The 18,317-nt window shown below is 43.9% G+C and overlaps 1 protein-coding gene across 1 annotated transcript; it reads right to left on the bottom strand.

The window, feature by feature from the left end:
• Window positions 1-500: 500 nt before the first annotated feature.
• Window positions 501-14,648, bottom strand: Dyrk2 (dual-specificity tyrosine-(Y)-phosphorylation regulated kinase 2). The gene is made up of 3 exons (XM_013021754.1): window positions 14,171-14,648; window positions 13,395-13,543; window positions 501-6,053 (listed from the first exon to the last, which is right to left on the bottom strand). Exons 1-3 carry the CDS (start codon window positions 14,217-14,219, stop codon window positions 4,452-4,454), a joined length of 1,800 nt encoding a protein of 599 aa, XP_012877208.1. The 5' UTR covers window positions 14,220-14,648; the 3' UTR covers window positions 501-4,451.
• Between the last annotated feature and the right edge of the window lie 3,669 nt (window positions 14,649-18,317).

Below are 18,317 nucleotides of genomic sequence, written 5' to 3'. Positions count from 1 at the left end.
ATAGAGTACACAGAAGTACAGAACCTGCAAAGGCACACACATTAAAAAGCTTGCGTGGTCACAAGAGTGTTAACTGGCCAGAGCTTGTGCCCAGGAAGGAATGGAAACGAATGGGGAAGAACTGACAGACTCTGCGCTGCTAGCTGTAGGACCACCTTCCAAGTTAAAAAAGAGGTCTGCAAGTTCTAGCATGATAGAGCATGGCAGATACCATATAAAGCAAGTTAACATGGAAACATTAAAGGCAAATAGAGTAGCCTGAGGAAAGCAGGAGCTGTCCTCTAAAACCTTAGTGTTTCTGAACTTGGTATTTATGTATTTACCTTGAACTAATAAGTTACTGCTGATGAACTAACTAAGAGAATGGATTACTTTAACTTTTCAAGCCACTGATGCCAAACTTACCCATTTGGCATGTCCATTTTCTCCAGGCTGACAGACCAAGGATAATACAGGAAATAGATGAGGAGTTAAATTATAGTTAGAACAGGGGAGAAAAGTAAGGTAGGACATTAAAATTTTATTCTGAAATTATCTCTGGCCACAACAATAAAATTTAACAAATATTCACTAAACAGTCTTACTCCTGTCAGCAGCTGTACAATACATACAGTATCATAGAACTGGCCACTAGGATTAAAATCCACTAGAACATATTTTATGTTAAGTGGCGACAGCAGCATCTCACAAAAATTTTTACATACATATATACACAGTCCACATTCAACCATTTTCACATATTTTCAGTACACACAGTTGCAGCATATTACAGTCACGTGTCTAAGTTGTTGCTCGATAGAAACTCAAGCTACTGCCTAGACATAACTGTAGCAGTTGAGCTGAGTATAATTACAATTCATTTTATCTATGTCCATAGCAGAGAGATGTACAAGCCCCTAAGAAACAAAGAGTTCACAAATACTTTTTTTTAATGCTACCACAGCATTATGTTGGGCAATATTAAAACCTTTACCAACCAAATCCGTTTGTTTTAAGTCTTCTGCTTACCAGAAATATTCTACATGAAAAAAAGTACCAAAAAAAATGAATGCTCTCTTTAAAATAACTCACACTTTTTTAAGATTCCAATATGGCCCAATGCTACTGATGCCGAAAGTGTTTTTTGAACATTCTGATGGAGTCATTTAACATGACTTCAAACCACCTATTAAGTTTAAAAGTGGCTTAAGTGCCTTGCACCCAAGTTGTAAAAATCCCTGGCCATCCTTACTAGAAGCCAGGCACATATAAAAGGAATGCACTTTGGTTCATACCAAATGCCCTGGGATTAATCACACTATAAAATTAAATGGTTTGAGGTAAATTTTTACAAATACAGTTGATTTTTGTCTAGTGTTAGCATAACAAAAAATATCTTTTAAAAAATCAGTCTGATGTTAAGATACAATAAAGACCATCTTTAACCCCTTAAACACAGGAATTCCTTCAGTCAGCGCCTGACGATGAAATTCACGCCTTATGGTTTCTATTAAGGCCTGTAACTAGATATTTAAGACAGATGTATCTTTGCAGAGGTGGGTTCCATCCTTCCTACCTAGTATTCAAACAGTTAAAGAGGCCAAACAATGCATGCCCCACAACATGGCATTCAGAACAAAAGGCACATTGTTAACACTAAGGGCACAATTTCTCTTCTACTATTAATCTACACTGTCTTGCAGCACTGCTGTTCCACTGCTGTAGCCACACACACTTATGTGGTAATGAACACTCTGGTGTGCAAGAAATGGAGCCAGATGAGACTGCAACCAAAGACAAGACGACGCTGTGCCATTCTTAAGTCTGAAAACAGCTCAAACATCCCTAGACAATGGGAACCTGTGAGACTGCTTCCAAGCCAACTCCTACTAGCCTATCAGAGCCCTTGATTTACTTTTTAAAAGTCAACAAGATGCCACATTATTTTTTTTGTTTTTGACATTATAATCAAACTTGAAACTTGAAAAAGCAGTTTATTACTAAATGCTAAAACATGGGGCTTTTGTGACTAAAGGATATTGTACTGTATTTGGACAAAAAAAAAAATTTTTTTAAGCCCCATAGCACTGCACATTATAGTTTGGCTTCAAAGTTTCCGGTCACATTTGTGAATAAAGACAGACACAAATGCATTGCTGGCATCTTAGGAACCAGTTTTGTGTGGAAGGAGAAAGTAAAGCAGTATTAGACCACTTACACATTTTCACATGTACCATGTTACAGGGAAGTTGGTAATGGCAGGCTCAGGTTCATAGATTTAAACTTACATGTACAAATGAGAGTGGAGATGGAGGAGGAGCTTCATAAGGAGAAAATAGCTTTTCATACGGTTTTATTTTAATGATCTAAAGAAAATAACCATCATAAAGAGGTTCGTGGTTTTACACCACCACCAAACTAAGGCTTATGAATGTTCTGCCTTTAAGCTGAAGTTTGAATAAATACACAAATGGTAAGTCCTCTAAGCCACTGATGGGGGTATTGTCACATGAGCATTACTTAAAATGTAATTTACTAACATTATTGCACTTTCAAGGGTTACACAGCAATGTGTACAATATGCTAAAGAATTTGACTAAGGGAAATTAGCTACAATTTCTAAATACAGAAGTACAAATTAATTTATCAGTGACACCCTTAAAGCAAGTAGCGACATCACTATCTTATCAATAAGTTAACCTTATTACTGGGCTATTTTTTTTTGGCAAATATCTGAAATATTTCCTGAGCATATTTTTCCACCATCAACTGGCAAGGTCTCAAGAGAAGTAAAATGTTTTGTTGTAAATGACATTATTTTTTTTTTAAGTAAGAGAAACTGTAGAATTAATATTCAAAGAACTTAACCGGAAACTTTCTTGGCCTCACTGGGGACCGTGCCTTAAGTACTTGTAAATCAGTTTACAGGCAATACAATAATATCTGTGCATATAAAAGATTATTTATCCTAATTTATACTACCCCAAACCCATTATCCAAACAGGCAGAAATCTTTCTATATTAAATTGCACATACTAAAGAACTTTTTCCACGTGCCTTGATATTGATATATTTCACTGTTCATACCTTAGTGATAAAATACTGAAAATTTTCACTGTGAAAATAAGCATTATTCAGAGAAGAAAATATTCTTTTACCTAACTAACTCTCAGTTACTTTTCCAGGTAAAGTGTCACTTCCACATAAAACAGTCAGTGCAATCCAAAAGAAAGTAAAATAAAATAGAGGAATGCAATTTCCATGATTCTTCTAATGATAAAAAAGGTAAGTCAAACCATTTAACTTGCAGTTGAACTTCTCCTCTTTTCAAGGTGTTGTTAAACCTGGCCTTACTGAATGGCCAAGGTAACTTCTGCTCACCAAGAGGATTTTTCAACCATCTTTCTTTTTAAAGAGTTACTTTCCCGGGCTAAGAGAACCTTACAGTGGCACCTAAAAAGTGTGATTTCACTCTAATCTGCTAAGTCTTTCTTCTTTGGAACTATGGAAACTCTTAAGTAGCTAGCCTGCTATCCTTTTTTAAAAATTGGAGTATGAAAGGATGGTCACAATCACAGCCAAAATGTCTCTTTCGGTGTTAACGGTCTGGGATATATCGCCAAAGGAAGAAGGCAAACTAAACGTGGGCAGCAGATATGCAGTAAAAGGGGAACAGAGAGGAGAGCAAGGAGAAGGAAGGAACCATCGTGGAGTTCATGTCTAAAATTAGGTGCAAAACCAATTCTGTGATAGGACGCTTCTTGCAAAAACAGCTTGCCAATCCTATTAGAAAATTTGGAGACACACACATTTCCATTTCTATTTGTCCACTAAATGCTGCTCTGCTAGTTTTTAGAGTGTCAGACTGCTAAGTGGGCAATTTAAACGCTGGGGATCTTAGGGTGTGGTTTTTGTTAGCACATCATTTTCACTTTGACCATTCTCCCCCCTAACTGCCACCAACACCCAGACTTAATTCTTGGAAGATGGCAGCAAGACATGCTAAACCTGTGCACGAAACTGATACATGGAGAGACCAGGAGGGCCTTACAGGGCCACCTCCCAGGGGAGTATATGAACCATGGAAACATAGTGAATGTCTGACCAATCTGTAAAAGCACGGCAGTGATGTAGTAACCAATGGCCTGCCACTGATGTTATTTCTCTGCCACACTAAATACAGTAAGGCTCATCGTACTTTTTGAACACACACACACACACACACACACACGCACACGCACACACACACACAAAGAAAAACGGTTTCAGAAAGTATAAAAACTTAAAGCATTGTCCCCATGTATTTTATAAAAACAAAACAAACGACTGTCTTACATCAAAATTAAGTGCTGAAAAGATACAAATGAGTCGAGTTATTGAGCAAATAAAAACAGGGCTGAGCTACTCCTTTCAACCCAGTAAGGCTCAGCTATGTCGTATCTCTCAGATTACCAGCGTCAGGGGACTGGAGCTCAGCTCACGAGTTTTGGCAACACTGTCCTCTGCTGAATATTCCCATTGGCATCTGTCATTTGTGCCAAATTCGTCCTCAGTTTGGAAGCTGAGCTGGAAGGTGGAGGTAACTTGGAAATCGACGTGATAGCACCAGTGCTCTCCGGTATCCTTTTCACTGATGTCTTCTCCCCGGTTGGAGGCTTTGGCAACCTCCTCCGGAGCCAGGGGTGCCTTAATGCCTGGCCTGGGGTCATGCGTACTGCAGGATCCCATTCTAAACACTGTTTTAAGAAGTCAAGGAAAAGAGGATCATCACATCCCTTCAGTGCGTTTCCCCACTCTCTGCTCTCTGGTGGGCCCCTCAGTTTCCCTCTCCGGGAACGGCCTCCATTGAGGACCACAGAGCCATCTGACAGAGTCGTGACAGTGCAGTAGCGGGGATAACCCTTGGAGCTCACAAAACTTTTGGCTCTTTTGGACGCGTCCAGGAGTTTTTGGGAGGGCATGCCCAACAGTTCAATCATACAGGCCAGCTGGTCTCCTTCATCTTCCCCAGGCAAGAGTGGGTAACCCGTCAGGAGCTCTGCTAAAATGCAGCCCAGGCTCCACATATCAATGGGCATGCCATACCTGGCCCCAAGGATCACCTCCGGAGCCCGGTAAAAGCGCGACTGGATGTAAGTGTAGACACGCTGATGCTCATAACAACTGGAGCCAAAATCAATCACTTTAATACTGCTTCTACCCTGCTGCTTTAACAAAATGTTCTCGGGTTTAAGGTCACAGTGAATTATTCTATTTTTGTGCAAAGCATCCAAGCACTGTAGAATCGAGTGGGCAAACTTCCGGACCAAAGGCAGGCTAAAGCCCTGGAATTTATTCTTCTTGATGAGCTCATAGAGGTTCATGCTCAGCAGCTCAAATGTCAGGCAGATGTGGTTTCGGAAGGTGAAATTCTCCAGCATGTGGATGACGTTCATGGTGTTGTCTTTGTCTTGCTTCCGCAGATGTTCCAGAATTCGAATCTCCTCCGCTGCCTGTCGGTGGAAGCGTTTCTCATTCCGCACCATCTTCAGGGCCACATGCTGGTGGACTTTATGGTCATAGGCCTTGACCACTTGCCCAAAACTCCCCTTCCCGATGACCTTGAGGACTTCGTACCTGTAAGCCACATGATCATGGGGCACCTGTACATATGATCCCTGGTCATCGTCATAGCCACCATTGTTGGGTCCACCTGTCATGCCCTGCCGCTTCTTTGCATTTGGACCCAAGAAGTATATCTCAGGGTAGCTGAAAATCTCGTGGTGTTCAAAGGCCGTTAGTTTTTGCATGTATTGCTTCATTGCTTGTTCAGGTGTCATGGGGGTAGCTTTCACCTTTCCCATGCTTTCCAGAGACTTCAGAGAGGTGGAGCTCCCCTGCCGCCTGTGAATGCTCTCTAGCTGCCGCTCTGACACCACTGGCAAGCCTGTCTTGCCCACCGTCGTAAGCCCATTTGGTTGTGTGGTGAGCACTGTCCTCTTGTTACTATTATCCTCAAACAACTGCTGAACCTGGATCTGGCCGTGGCTGCTGACGTGCAGGTGATCATTCATTGTGTGCTTACTGCCACCAATCTGAAATTCAGACAGGACATGTGAGTAGAACAGAAGAGGTCTGCCTGCCTGGTTCAAATGTGACTTTGTAAGTCAGCCCTCACCCTCAGCTTTACAAAATCCAATTTAGTTTGATTCCATAACCAGAAATAGTTTTACAAAGCGAAAGGGGTCACCCAAGAAAGACCCCACAAATGCCTGGCAGAGAGAATGAATACCACGCTGAGAGACTGATTCAATAAAGACAAGAGTAAGCCTAGGAAGCACAGGCCACACCTGACAGACAAGTAAGTTTGCTGTATATAACCAGGATCCTTAAGGATTCGTTCTCCATGGAGGCTGAGACCAATGTGTCTTGGTCATTATCCTATCCCTAGTATTTAGTTCCAGGCCTGGTACATCATGGGTGTGCCACCCAAATCTACATTTAAGATAAAAATAGAACAGGATGCAGGAAGAATCTAACACTGTTCCCCACACCCACTGTCAGCACCTTCCATACCTCATTTGGTACTTTTATCAACATGAGGACATGGACCATCCCTGTCTTGTGTACTCTTTCTCCAATATATATAGACCTATTCTGCAAACACCTTCTCACCAGCATCTCTCTCTTCCCTGAAAAACTGATTAAACCCAGGAACATACACAAGACCCAGTGCTGAAGTTACAATGTGCTTTTAGCCTCAAAAGATCCCCATGTGGACATGCACTATAGTTATCTTGTAAACCTCTAACATATTTTTAAAAGTTTCTGGGAGTTACTGACTATAATGACCATTTAAGGCCACTCAGCCCAACAAACCAAGCAACCACCACACTGCTGGGGCCTTCTTTCTGTCTAGGGCTCAGCAATCTTTTGAGACAGAGGCTTCTGGGATGCTCTACTTTCCTATAAAGAATACAAAGAGGCAATTTCTATTTCAGACACAAACACCATCCCTGAACACCATCCCTGCTGTCCAAATAAAACAGACAGGGTAAGCCAAAAACTCCTTTTCTTTCCTCTAAGCAGCGTACTATACAATTTTTACGTGACATACCAAAGATCAATGTATCATTCACAATTCATCTCATTTATTTAATATTAACGTCAGTTTAGCCACACAGGGGCAATGTACCCTGACTTTCAAAAGCTTAGGACATAACTAGTTAAAGTCCTGGGTCACCATTTTGTTTATTTTTTCTGTTATCCTAAACTCCCTACCTCTCAGAGAAAAGTGAAGAAGAAAAGTTTGCTGTGGAAATAGCACAGTAATTTGAGACATGGTTTGAGAATACTTGAATTGTAAAATGAAATTCTAAATCCTTCCTACTAGCAGATGAAACCCACATTTTAACTGACACGTAACAGGTATAATGACCATCTTTAGAATGAGGTTTCTTTCCACTTCTAAAACAAAGTTGAAGCTAGTACTTGGGCCTGTCTGACTATGACTTCATAGAATTGGGACTTTTATTTCTCAGAGATTTTTAGATTTTTTAGTTGGGCTCTTTTAAGTCATAGATAATGCTCCAAGCTAGGTGACCTTATATTTTATTAAGATAGCTGGACAGGTTATTCATCTTCATCCTAGGCTAAAATATACTAAAAGATGTATTAGGAATGTTTTAAGCATATATAAAAATGGTTAAAGGCTTGTTCAGTGTTTTTCTTCCCAAGCCTCATCTTCTATATTCCTATTAGTTTTTTAAATCCCAGGGGGAAAAAAAGGACCTGAAATTTGAAATACATGTCTCCTGAAGAACTGTTTTCTTCAGGCCAGGATAGAGGTATTTTGGAAGAATAAAACCAATGTTGCTTGTATACATTCTATAGAAAGAATCAAGTTTCATTAAAGACAAAGCTAAGGCTGTAAGGATTCCTAAAATGATAACTAAGCAAAACTTTTAACATGATAAATTCACTGTTTTACTACAGCAAGATTTTTTTTTCATAATTAAAAAATGATAGGAAGGGATGGGAAGGGGAAACAAAGAAGGAGGCAACAACACTTGGTAAGAAATGCACTCATTACCTTGCCCATGTAATTGTAACCCCTCTGTATGGTATTTTCACAATTAAAAAAAAAAAAAAGAAATGTACTCATTGCTTTACTCATATTGTAACCCCTCTGTACAGCATCTTTACAATAAAATAAAATTTAAAAAAAGAAAAAAAAATGATATCAAATATAACCAGAATGAGAGAATTTATCCCTTCCCTCTCCCCCCAAAAAAACCCTGGACCATCTCTCTCTCCATCTTCCCTTGGTCTCTTTTTGCCACATCAACTATTAGTTCACTTACCCTTAGGTAGGGTCAAGCATCAATCTCTCTCATTTGCTTTTTTTTTTTAAATCCCCACAATCCTTCCACAGTGATCCAGACATAAACCAAAGTTTCAGTACCACGCATGAAATGAATCGTCAGAATCCTATAATTGACCCTCAGAATCCATGTCTGCTAGGTTCAAGATACATGCTTATGGGCTAATCGGAGCCCGCTCCAAGAGGAAATTCACACTCAAGATTTTTCTATCAAATGGTTACCTCCTCTCGTATGCTTCAATTTTTGTTAAACAGAAGACTTCCCCTCAGCATACACATACTCTAGTTGTACAGACCTGTGAGTCCTTGGCACTAGTTACCTGGAATGATCTCTCAACATCTCCCTCACCTTCCCAAATCACCCCAAAGCCTCCTGACTGTCTATCCACTCAGGTCATCATTTCCACCTTACACTCCTGTCATCTTGGCAGACTGGAATGGCCTCAAAACACTGCTTTGGAACCTAGAATTCTTCAAATTTCTTCCCAACATAATGCTTCTAGAGTGCCAGCTTACAAATCTCAATGTGAGACTGCTCATGCTTCTGTTCATGGACCAAAGATGCACTCCATTTCCTCAACTAATGCAAAAACTTCCCAGTAAGGACACAAGGTTCTAATGTAAAGCCTAAATTACCTGGGCCCTTTCAATCTCACCTACCACTCTTACCCTTCTCTCCAAAAAGGAAGCTGAATTCCCCTAAGACCTGTGGAAACACCACGCTCTTTTAGACAACTATTTCTGATGAGGTCGCATCATAGAAGCCCAGAGATTTTCAGTTCAATACATAAGATATGAATGTCCAATAACATTCATTAACAATGGTGTGACCACCGGCAATTTATTTATTGTCCTGTTCTTAAAGAAAAGAAAAAAAAAGAAAAGAAAACATAACAAAGCTACTTTAATAGGGCTCTAAGGAGGATTAAAAGGCAATATGTATGAAGTGTTTAGTATCATACTTAGCAAGTGAGAGCTATGTATCATTCTTTTCAAATGCTTCCTGGAATGTCTTTCCTATTACCATCTAAATGATAAGTTCAACTCACTCTTCAGTGCCAGCCTGGTTCAACTCTTACCTCCTCTGATCCATGACACACCTACTTTTGCATTTGTAGTACACTGAAATATCACTGATATTTACTACATTTTACTATAATTGTTTTAACATCAATTTCATCCACCTGGCTGAGAACAATTCCAGGGTAGGGTCCCCTCTATACTTTTTAAGTCCCTATGAACTACAGTAAATACTCAATGGTTATCTAGTGAATAGGAGCACACATGACAGTCCTTAACTCTCTTGCAGTTAAGGGGTATTTTTTGTACCTTCAAAATAAAACATGAAGTCAACATTCAGGGTATTGAAAAATGTCCCTGGTGCCCTAAATCACAAGACATTAGGCTTGCAGTACATTGGTACACTGGCAGAGATTTAGTGGTAAAGGGCAGTGAGTTAAAAAGCACCTATAGCAGAAACAGAGACTAAATACATAAGAGCCACATGTGGATCTTTACACTTTCTAGATATTCAAGTCACTTGAAGAGAAATAGCAGTGGCTTATGCTTGTAATCCTCACTACTCAGGAGGCTAAGACTTGGAGAACTAAGGTTTGAAGCAAGCCTAGGGCAAAAGAATACACTTGCCACCATCTTCAATCAACCAGCAAAATGTCAGGTTGTAGGTATGGTTTAAGTAGTAGAGGCTCCAGACATGAGTGAATAAGGATGCCAGAGGAATGTGAAGCACTGCAACACCAAACAAAATAATGAGAGTCATTTGAGAGCCTTAGTGAAAAGAAAAAAAGAACTTTGAATCTACAGCATTGCAGGACTCTGAACTCACAACCAAACTGAAAAGCATGATTAATTCTTCTATGAAACAAACAAACAAAAATTTACATGGAGGGAAACTAGAAAAGCCAGAATATTTCCAGGATATATATATATATATATATATATATATATATATATCCTGAAAATATATATATATATATATGACGTGTATATATGTATACATATATATGTATATATATCATATATATATGACACATATATGTATATATCTACATCACAAACTTAAAGATATTGAATATTAAAGCCTTTCACTGTCACTCAAGCCTCTTGGAATCAGAGATCATGACTTATTCCTGTTTGCTAATGCCTAACAGTGTGTGTCACATTTAAATTATACAGCAGATTGAATTAATGTAATGATCTAAACACCCTCAAATTGGATGGATAAAGGCTAAAACAGAGACACCTACAAAAGCCTCTTCTGACCATAGAAGACATAATATTAAAACTTATGTGAAATTAACAGTTTCATTAGCTTGGTACTTTGAATCTAACAGAAAACAAGTGCTGCTACTTCTGGGTGTTTTAATACTTCTTTGAAGTCATCTTAGGAATATTATGTAGTGTTACAGTAATAAAAATGAGTCCAGAAACACCACAACTTAAGCTGATAGGCCCTGAGTCAGATGTCTACTTTTTTTTTCTTTAAAATAATATTACTTTTTAAAAATATTAACTTTACATCTTTAATTCTAATTATTTTATAAGGGTAAAATTTATAACTATAGAGTGCTTTAAACACTGGAAGTTGAGAAAAGTGATGCAAATATTAATAGTCCAGAATTTTAAAAGGTTAGTATATTAATATTTCCCACATGGCATTAACAGAAAAAAACTTAACAGGAACCAAGGTATTTATTAGGTATAATTTTAGGACAAACAGAAATAAACTAAGTGACTAAAGATACTCAGGGGCAGAAAAGAAAGGGAAGTGGGAAATTCCAAAGCTGATAATCTTCCTAATCACATATTTACCTTCCCACTATATCATTTACAAGGAAAAATATGGATATGTTCCTCTGAAAAGATCATTTTTCTCTCCTCTCTGTAATGATCATTTCTCTGCACTCATTCAACAACAGTTCTTCCTAGGTGTAGATGCTCTAGAATTATAATGTAAAACCTTGTAAGAGCAGACAGACCTATGAAAATATGAATCTGTGATAGTTCCTACATTTATAATAAAGCTAATACAATTCCTAGAATCAGTCATGCCAGGTAGTTTATTAAAACCAGACTCCAGGAGTGTGTGGGGTTATTAATATGCATTACTCTGTGTTGACTAGGGACTCCTCACCAAGCAGCTAACTTGTGGAGTTTGGCATCGTCATCTAAAAAGGAAGGAGCAGAACCAGATAAACTCTGTGTGTGCCAAACTTGTCTGTTCTATGAAATCAAAACTAAACAACACCTGAAACCCAAATTCCCACTTTCAAAACCAAGCATCTAATGATCAACAGCACACTGAAGTTTACACTTAACACAGGTAAATCTGACACATGCCACAGCAAAACACCAGCACCCATCATTAGAAATACTGAGAAAACAGGCGCTTCTTTCCCTCTCTGGCACACCATACACAGGCTATCCCCTCCATTGGAAACTTTTGTTTTCTCTAATTTCATTACATATTTCAATTGCACAGAGCCTCTGATCAAGTAACCCCTTTCCTTACAAAATTGTAAGCCAGATGCAAACCAAATACATCTTTCCCAGTTCACATCATGTCATGTGATTACATCAACACATGGAAAAAAACTGGATGTTATATTTTCCAAACTGTCAGATGAATCTAAACCAAACCAAACCCCCCCAAAAAAAACAAAAACCATGACTCCTAAAACCAATAGCAGTTACTCAACTATATCACTGTGAAGAGAACATAATCAGCAATACACAAAATCATCCATCCTACCTGCACACATTAATTTCTGTGTAATAAATTCCTAGCCCCTAGGACTAGATGTGTCAAGAAAAAAGAACGATGAAAGAACGTTTTCTAAGAAACCTGTCTACACCTCCCCAGGTCCAACAGGCACAACTACAGTCTAGACATCCTCACATAAATTCTCCTCTGACAAACAAGTTTCTAGGGAACAAGTGAACCCCACCCCCACCCCCCAGGAACACTCCCTTACAGGCTACATACAAATGGTCTTTTCTATAAGAATTCAACTCTCTCTTGGCCAACAAAACCCTATCTCTAGCAAGCATCTCTCCCACAGAACCATCTTAGGGGGTCCTGTGAAAGATTTGAGATATAAAAGAAGTCTTGGAAACTCTCCATTACGCCCCTGACCACCTACCTCCTTTAGGCTGGTGGGCACCAGGCAAGGGTAGTCCCTGGGAGCCAAGATAAGCTCACCTGCCAATCTCTGCAGCCACCAGCTCCATGCTGAGCTCTAGAGGGAAGACCACAGCACCTGCCAGGTGCCCTTCCCTTGCTGGCCACCTACAAAGCGAAGCTGGCCCTTTCCTTCTGAATAATATCCAACTACAGATTCCTGCAGGGGTGGCTTGTTTTGACTGCTGCTGTGGCTCTTATTTTTGTTCATGTTAATTACAATTTCTGCTGTGCTCAAACCTGTAGCCCTCATAAAACATGCTTACACACGCGGGGGACAATTGGCGGTGCTCCCTACTGGCTGAAGCCAGGCCTTAAAAGACTCTTTTGGGGATCGATTTTCCGGGCAGGGCGGCCTGGCTGTCCCCTAACACAGATCTGTTTCTATAAATACTTGCTACCCACGGGATGGGGGGGAGGGGGGTGTTTACCAGGCTGGGAGCTCTAGGAAGCTAGGGTGGAAAAAAAGAAAGAAAAAAAGAAGAGGGTGGGGGAAGAGAGAGAGAGGGAAGAAAAGTGGCAAAGAGGAAGTCCCAAGGAAGAGGAGCTCAGGGGTGGGCGGGCTCCGGAGGGGAAATGAGGGGCCCACGCCACGAATCTTCCTTTGTGGCTGCAGCTTTGGGTTCGCCCAAGTTACAGAGGGCGGCGTCGAGGGAGGACAGGATCCTGGCCAGGGGCGTGGAACCGTCTGCACTTCGCCCTCTCTCCTCCCGGCCCGGCATCACCACCCCAAGTCTGGGGGATTTCTGGCTTAGGCTCCACGTTCCCACACCTTCCCCCCATCTCCCCCCCCTCCTCCCCACGGTTCTACGGACTGCCCCCAGCCCAGCCTTCCCGCGGGCTGGGTCTCACCGTGAGGGCTGTGGCTGCAGCGTTGCTGGCCCGGAGAGGTGGCAGGCCGATGGGGGAGGACGGGCCGGTCCCCACTCCGCTCCTGGTGGCCCCCGCACCGAGCCCCGGAGAAGCTTGAAGCTGGCGAATGGCACTGTCCCCTCCTCGGCCTGAGAGTCACACGCACGAGAGGAGACAAAAGAGGGTCAAAGGGGGGTGTGCGGGGAGGGGGGAGCCACCCAGATCCTCCCCCCCCGACACCCCGATGGGCAGCGAAGCCCCCGCTCCCGGGAGAAGGCGGAGGGAGCGCCCCGCGCGCGCTGTCGCAGGGCGAGCGGGGGGCGTCGGGGCTCCCGGGCGCGCACCCCCCCACCACCCCCGGGCGGGGCTCCGGCAGCTGCAAAGTTAAGTCGGGCCCCGGCGCGCGAGTTCGCCACCCGGCGCGGAAGCCCAGGCGGGGCCGGGGTTTCTCGGCCCACGTTGCAAGCTGTGTAGGAGAGCGATTTGGGGGGGTGAGGGGGAAGCAGAGGAGGGCGCCGCGGCGTCGCCATGCTCGGGACCCGAGGGGGAAGCAAGCTCGGGGAGAAGGGCTCCCCGCGGGGCCGCCCTGGGCCCGCGTGCAACAATGAGCACCCGCAGCTCCCGCGTACCGCCCCGCCGACTTTGTTCGAGGTCCCGCAGACGGCGGTTCCCCCCCACCCCCCGCCGCCAGGCGAGGCCGGAGCAGGCCCCGCGGGCACCGACGGGCCAGGCGGAGGGCGGGCGGGGGGTCGATGCGGGAACCCGGCCTTCCTTACCGGTCGGGTAGGCGGCGGGAGCGGCGGCCGAAGGTTTCCTGGTTAACATGGCCGCTGAAGAGGAAAATGCATTTCCAGGCTGCCGTCTCCGTCGCCGGTCCCGCTGCTACTTCTTGCAGCGGCCGCCGCCGCCGCCGCCCGGACGTCCCTCCCGCGGGTCTCCGGCGCTCCTTCGCCGCCTCGGGTCAGCTACAGCCAGACACACACAGCGCGCTGCATCCCCCCGGCCCGGGCCCGCCGCCGCCGCCAGCCCCCCGCTCTCCTCCTCGCCGCCGCCGTCCTCCTCGTCCTCGGGCGGCTGCAGCAACCCCCGGCCCGTGCACATGCCTCGCCCTCCCCTGCGCGCCACGGGGCCTCCCCGATTCCCTCACATAGGGGCGCGGGGAGCGGCGGCGGGCTGCGCCGCGAGGACCGACTGGCTCGGGAGCCTCCTCCCGGGCCCGCGCGCGCACGCGCACTGGCGCGCGCACACACACACACACACACACACACACACACACACACACACACACACACAGCGCCCGACCCAGGAGGAGGACAGCCCCGCCCCCGCGCGCAGGCCACGCCCTCGCCTCCCCCCACCCACCCACGCCGGGGCCCGGGCCACACGCGCTCACCGACGCCCCATCCCCCTCCCGGCTACTCTGGGGAGCCCCTCCCCGCCTTCCGATTCTCTGCAGAGCCGCCCCTCGGCTCCCCGGGAAAACTCTGCAGCCCCCGGCCGCACTCCGCCTCCCCCGCCTCCGGCCATCTGCTCTGCTCTTCCCCGCACCCCCCTCCCCAAATCCTTCGGTTCTCCTCCTCCCCCCCCCTCCGCACGATCGTTTCCCCTCCAGGCCTGCAACGCCCCTCCAGTGCCACACAGCGCAACCTACCATAGCTGCCCTCCTACCGAAATCGCTGCAGAGACCCCTCCCCTAACAAGCGTCCCCCCAAACACGAGCCCACTGGCGGCTTCGAATGGCTGCTCACAAACAATACCGCCCTCCCCCCCCACGCCGGCCCCCGGGACCTCAACACCTCACCGTCCCCCAGTGTGTCATGTAGATAACTTAGTTGTGCCAGGGTCACCTCGGAGCGTCAGGCCCAGGGAGGGGACGGTCGCTGAGCTAGGTGACAGCCGAGCATGGGCAAAGGAGAGGCTGCCCGCCAGTCACACGCACACGCACACACACACACTCCTGGATTTACTGACACCGAGTGACCGCTCTCCTAGTCGCTAGGACCCGGGGAGGCCGAGAGGCGCGTGTGGACAGCAGCTGGGGGAAGCAGTTGGCTGCGGGTTGCTAGGCAAAAATAAACATCGGAGACACCTCCCATTTCCTTACAACTCGGAGCCTTTCCCCTGTGTGGCCGCTGGGAGAGACACACCTTCCTTTCAGCTCTCTTGCTGCCTGAGAGCGACACGTCTAATTCTTTTCATCCTCCCAGAAGATCTTTCATTCCCCTTCGAAGACACGTGGAGGACTTCGGTGCCCTTTTCATTAGCCATCTACACAGCCTTTTCCTTCCCTGGGAGACCAACATGATTGCTTCCTTATCTCACACCTGCGCCTCCTCTGTGCGTGATACTGTGTGCCTTTGTCCTAGAGGTCACAGCTTTTGCCTCTGCAAACTACTGGGGGAGGAGGGGAGGTGAAGGGGGTGGAGAAGTCGTCGGACAGATCCTGAATGCCGAGGCCGAAAGTTTATGCTTTGCACTTTCCGAGAGGTGCATGGTTCGCAAAGTCCTCTGGGTTCCTTGGGTTCCTTCGGTTCAGCCCTGCCAGAATGTCTTCAAGGCCCCCTGGCTGGACCCAGGCTGCAGGCCTCAACTAGTGTAGACTTTAATGGGAAGAGAGGCACCTCCCGCGGAGTTCCACCGCCTCTGCTGTTTGCAAATTGTCATAGCAACCTCCCACTGAGATCACCGGCAGCTTTAAACAAATGCCAAAAACTGTTACCAGGTACCGGGTACCTACCTACCTACCTCTTCCAGGTTCCAAAGGTACCTACAGAGAAAGTCCGGGTAGAGGTTATTGGCAAAGAGTAGAATTCCACCTCGCAATATGTCTTTCAAAAAAATAATATTTCTCTAGGGACCTCCTCCTAAGAAAGTAGAACCCTGGTAAAATAATCAGTCAAATAATATGCCTCGAAAAGAATCACGACCTGAATTGGCCCAGGCCAGAAACACTTCCCTATGCTAATCACATTCAGATCCACTTGGGGAAACATTCAGTGTTCAGAATTAACTAAAAGAAAAGGGTTAATTAGTAGCAGAGATGAAGGTACGATGTATTTCCTCACTGCCAGTCTAATTTCCCCAAGGGGTCTGTCACATCACCTTTCATTTTCAAGAAAGCTCACACAGCTTTTCCTTCCTCCTCCTTTGAAAACAGTTATTTCCATAGCACTTTCCTTTGTAAAATGAATACTTAGGATAGTCAGATAAAAATTTGATGAAAAATCAATTTTAATGTAAACTGACACTTGTTTTAAACTCATTTGCACAGTACTTCAATAGTTGTAAACATACACAGACCACTGCTTTTTCATGAATAAGAAAAATATTAACAACTGGAGATCGTAGATTGGTTCCCAATTATTAGTTTATACATAAGAAAAAGGGATGAAGGTTAAAAAAACCCTAAAGATAGAAAAAGTGTATATTTAAGGAATGTAGTATTGTTTTATGATATAACAAGTATAATTTCAATTATGTATATGTGTATATATATATATGAACATAAGAAAAGTTTCTTGGCTATTTTGATTATAAATAGTACACTTCAAAACTGTGTATTAATTTTTACTGACCGCTTTCTAAATTAGTATTAACCACTACTTGTATTTATTTCCCTCTGTTAAATGCTGGTGCTGTCAGCCTGAATGAATATCCAGTAAAAAGACATACAAATGCTGTCCTTGGGATTTTGAAGAGTGTACTAGATAAATTCTGGGAGCAATTTTCCTCAAATTGTAATATTACAAAGTATCGATGTTTGTTATGGCTATCATTATAATATACCCTTGTCTCTTTGGAACATTGTCACAAATATTAACCATATTTAATCTTCATAACTTTTAAATAGACCAGAGCTGACTTGACTTTGAATAGTAACTTTCTCCCAGGCCGCATGCAGTAAAATAAGGCACTTTTTGGTTCTTGTCTATTATATATCCTCTATCTGTTCTAGAATGTTTATAAAACTCCAGATTCAAATAACAAATATGTGGGCAGGAATTAGTAGGACTAGGGAAGAAAGAAAAATCTAAACAAGATCTCAGAATTGTGCCTGTGAAAGGAAGTTGGCTTTTTTCACTGGGAAAAGTCATGAACACATAGGAAAATTGTAAATGAACAAGAAAATGCGTGGCTTAGAATAATATTCAATCCATTTCCTTATCTCAGAAACATTTAGAAAGAATTTACTATGTGCCAGGCCTAGGAGATACAGTGAATCATCAGATGTAGTGGTCTAAGCTTCAGACCCTCACTCTCTTAGGGCCTCATTCTTTTACTCAAGCAACAAACAGTGAACACCTAACATAGTTTTGATATGAGATCTGGTAGTGTGTTGCCATGGCCTGTTTGTGTTCCCCCTTTGTGTGTGTGTGTGTGTGTGTGTGTGTGGTGTGTGTGTGTGTGTGAAATCTTAACCCCTAAAGTGATCACAGTAGGAAATGAATCCCCAGGTGTGATTAAGTCGAGTGGGATTTGTATCCTTATAAAAGAGACCACATAGAACTAGTAATATACATTCCCAGAGTGTGAATACACACACATAGCCAGCTGCCTTTCACCACCATCTAGGAATCAGGGACTTTCCAGCTTCCAGAACTGTAGAAAAAATAAATGCCACTACTTTTTAGGGCCATGTGATCGTAAATTATGTAAGTGGTCTCTGTCTCTGTCACAGAAGTCCAAACAACCTTGGAATCTTTAAAGTTATCATCTTTTGTTGGTCAATGTGTTGACAAGAGGTGGGGGAATCACAGTCCCGGATGGCTTCAAGGAGGTGTGGACAGGCTTGGGAAGGATTAGGGATTAGGATTTGTGTGTGTGTGTGTGTGTGAACATACTCTACAGAGGGGTTACAATTACATGGGCAAGATAATGAGTACATTTCTTATCAAGCATTGCAGCCTCCTCCTTTGTTTACCC

This window comes from Dipodomys ordii, unplaced genomic scaffold (assembly GCF_000151885.1).
Source record: "Dipodomys ordii isolate 6190 unplaced genomic scaffold, Dord_2.0 Scaffold3, whole genome shotgun sequence".
NCBI lineage: Eukaryota > Metazoa > Chordata > Mammalia > Rodentia > Heteromyidae > Dipodomys > Dipodomys ordii.
Note: the sequence above shows the minus strand (reverse complement) of the source record. Positions and strands in the feature narration are given on the sequence as shown.

Excerpts from the sequence above, each read along its gene's own strand:
- Dyrk2 (XM_013021754.1), bottom strand. The coding sequence starts at position 14,219 with ATGTTAACCAGGAAACCTTCGGCCGCCGCTCCCGCCGCCTACCCGACC. Across the intron at positions 13,544-14,170 it reads TCCCGCCGCCTACCCGACCG|GCCGAGGAGGGGACAGTGCC; the intron begins GTAAGGAAGGCC and ends TGTGACTCTCAG. Across the intron at positions 6,054-13,394 it reads CTGCAGCCACAGCCCTCACG|ATTGGTGGCAGTAAGCACAC; the intron begins GTGAGACCCAGC and ends TCTGAATTTCAG.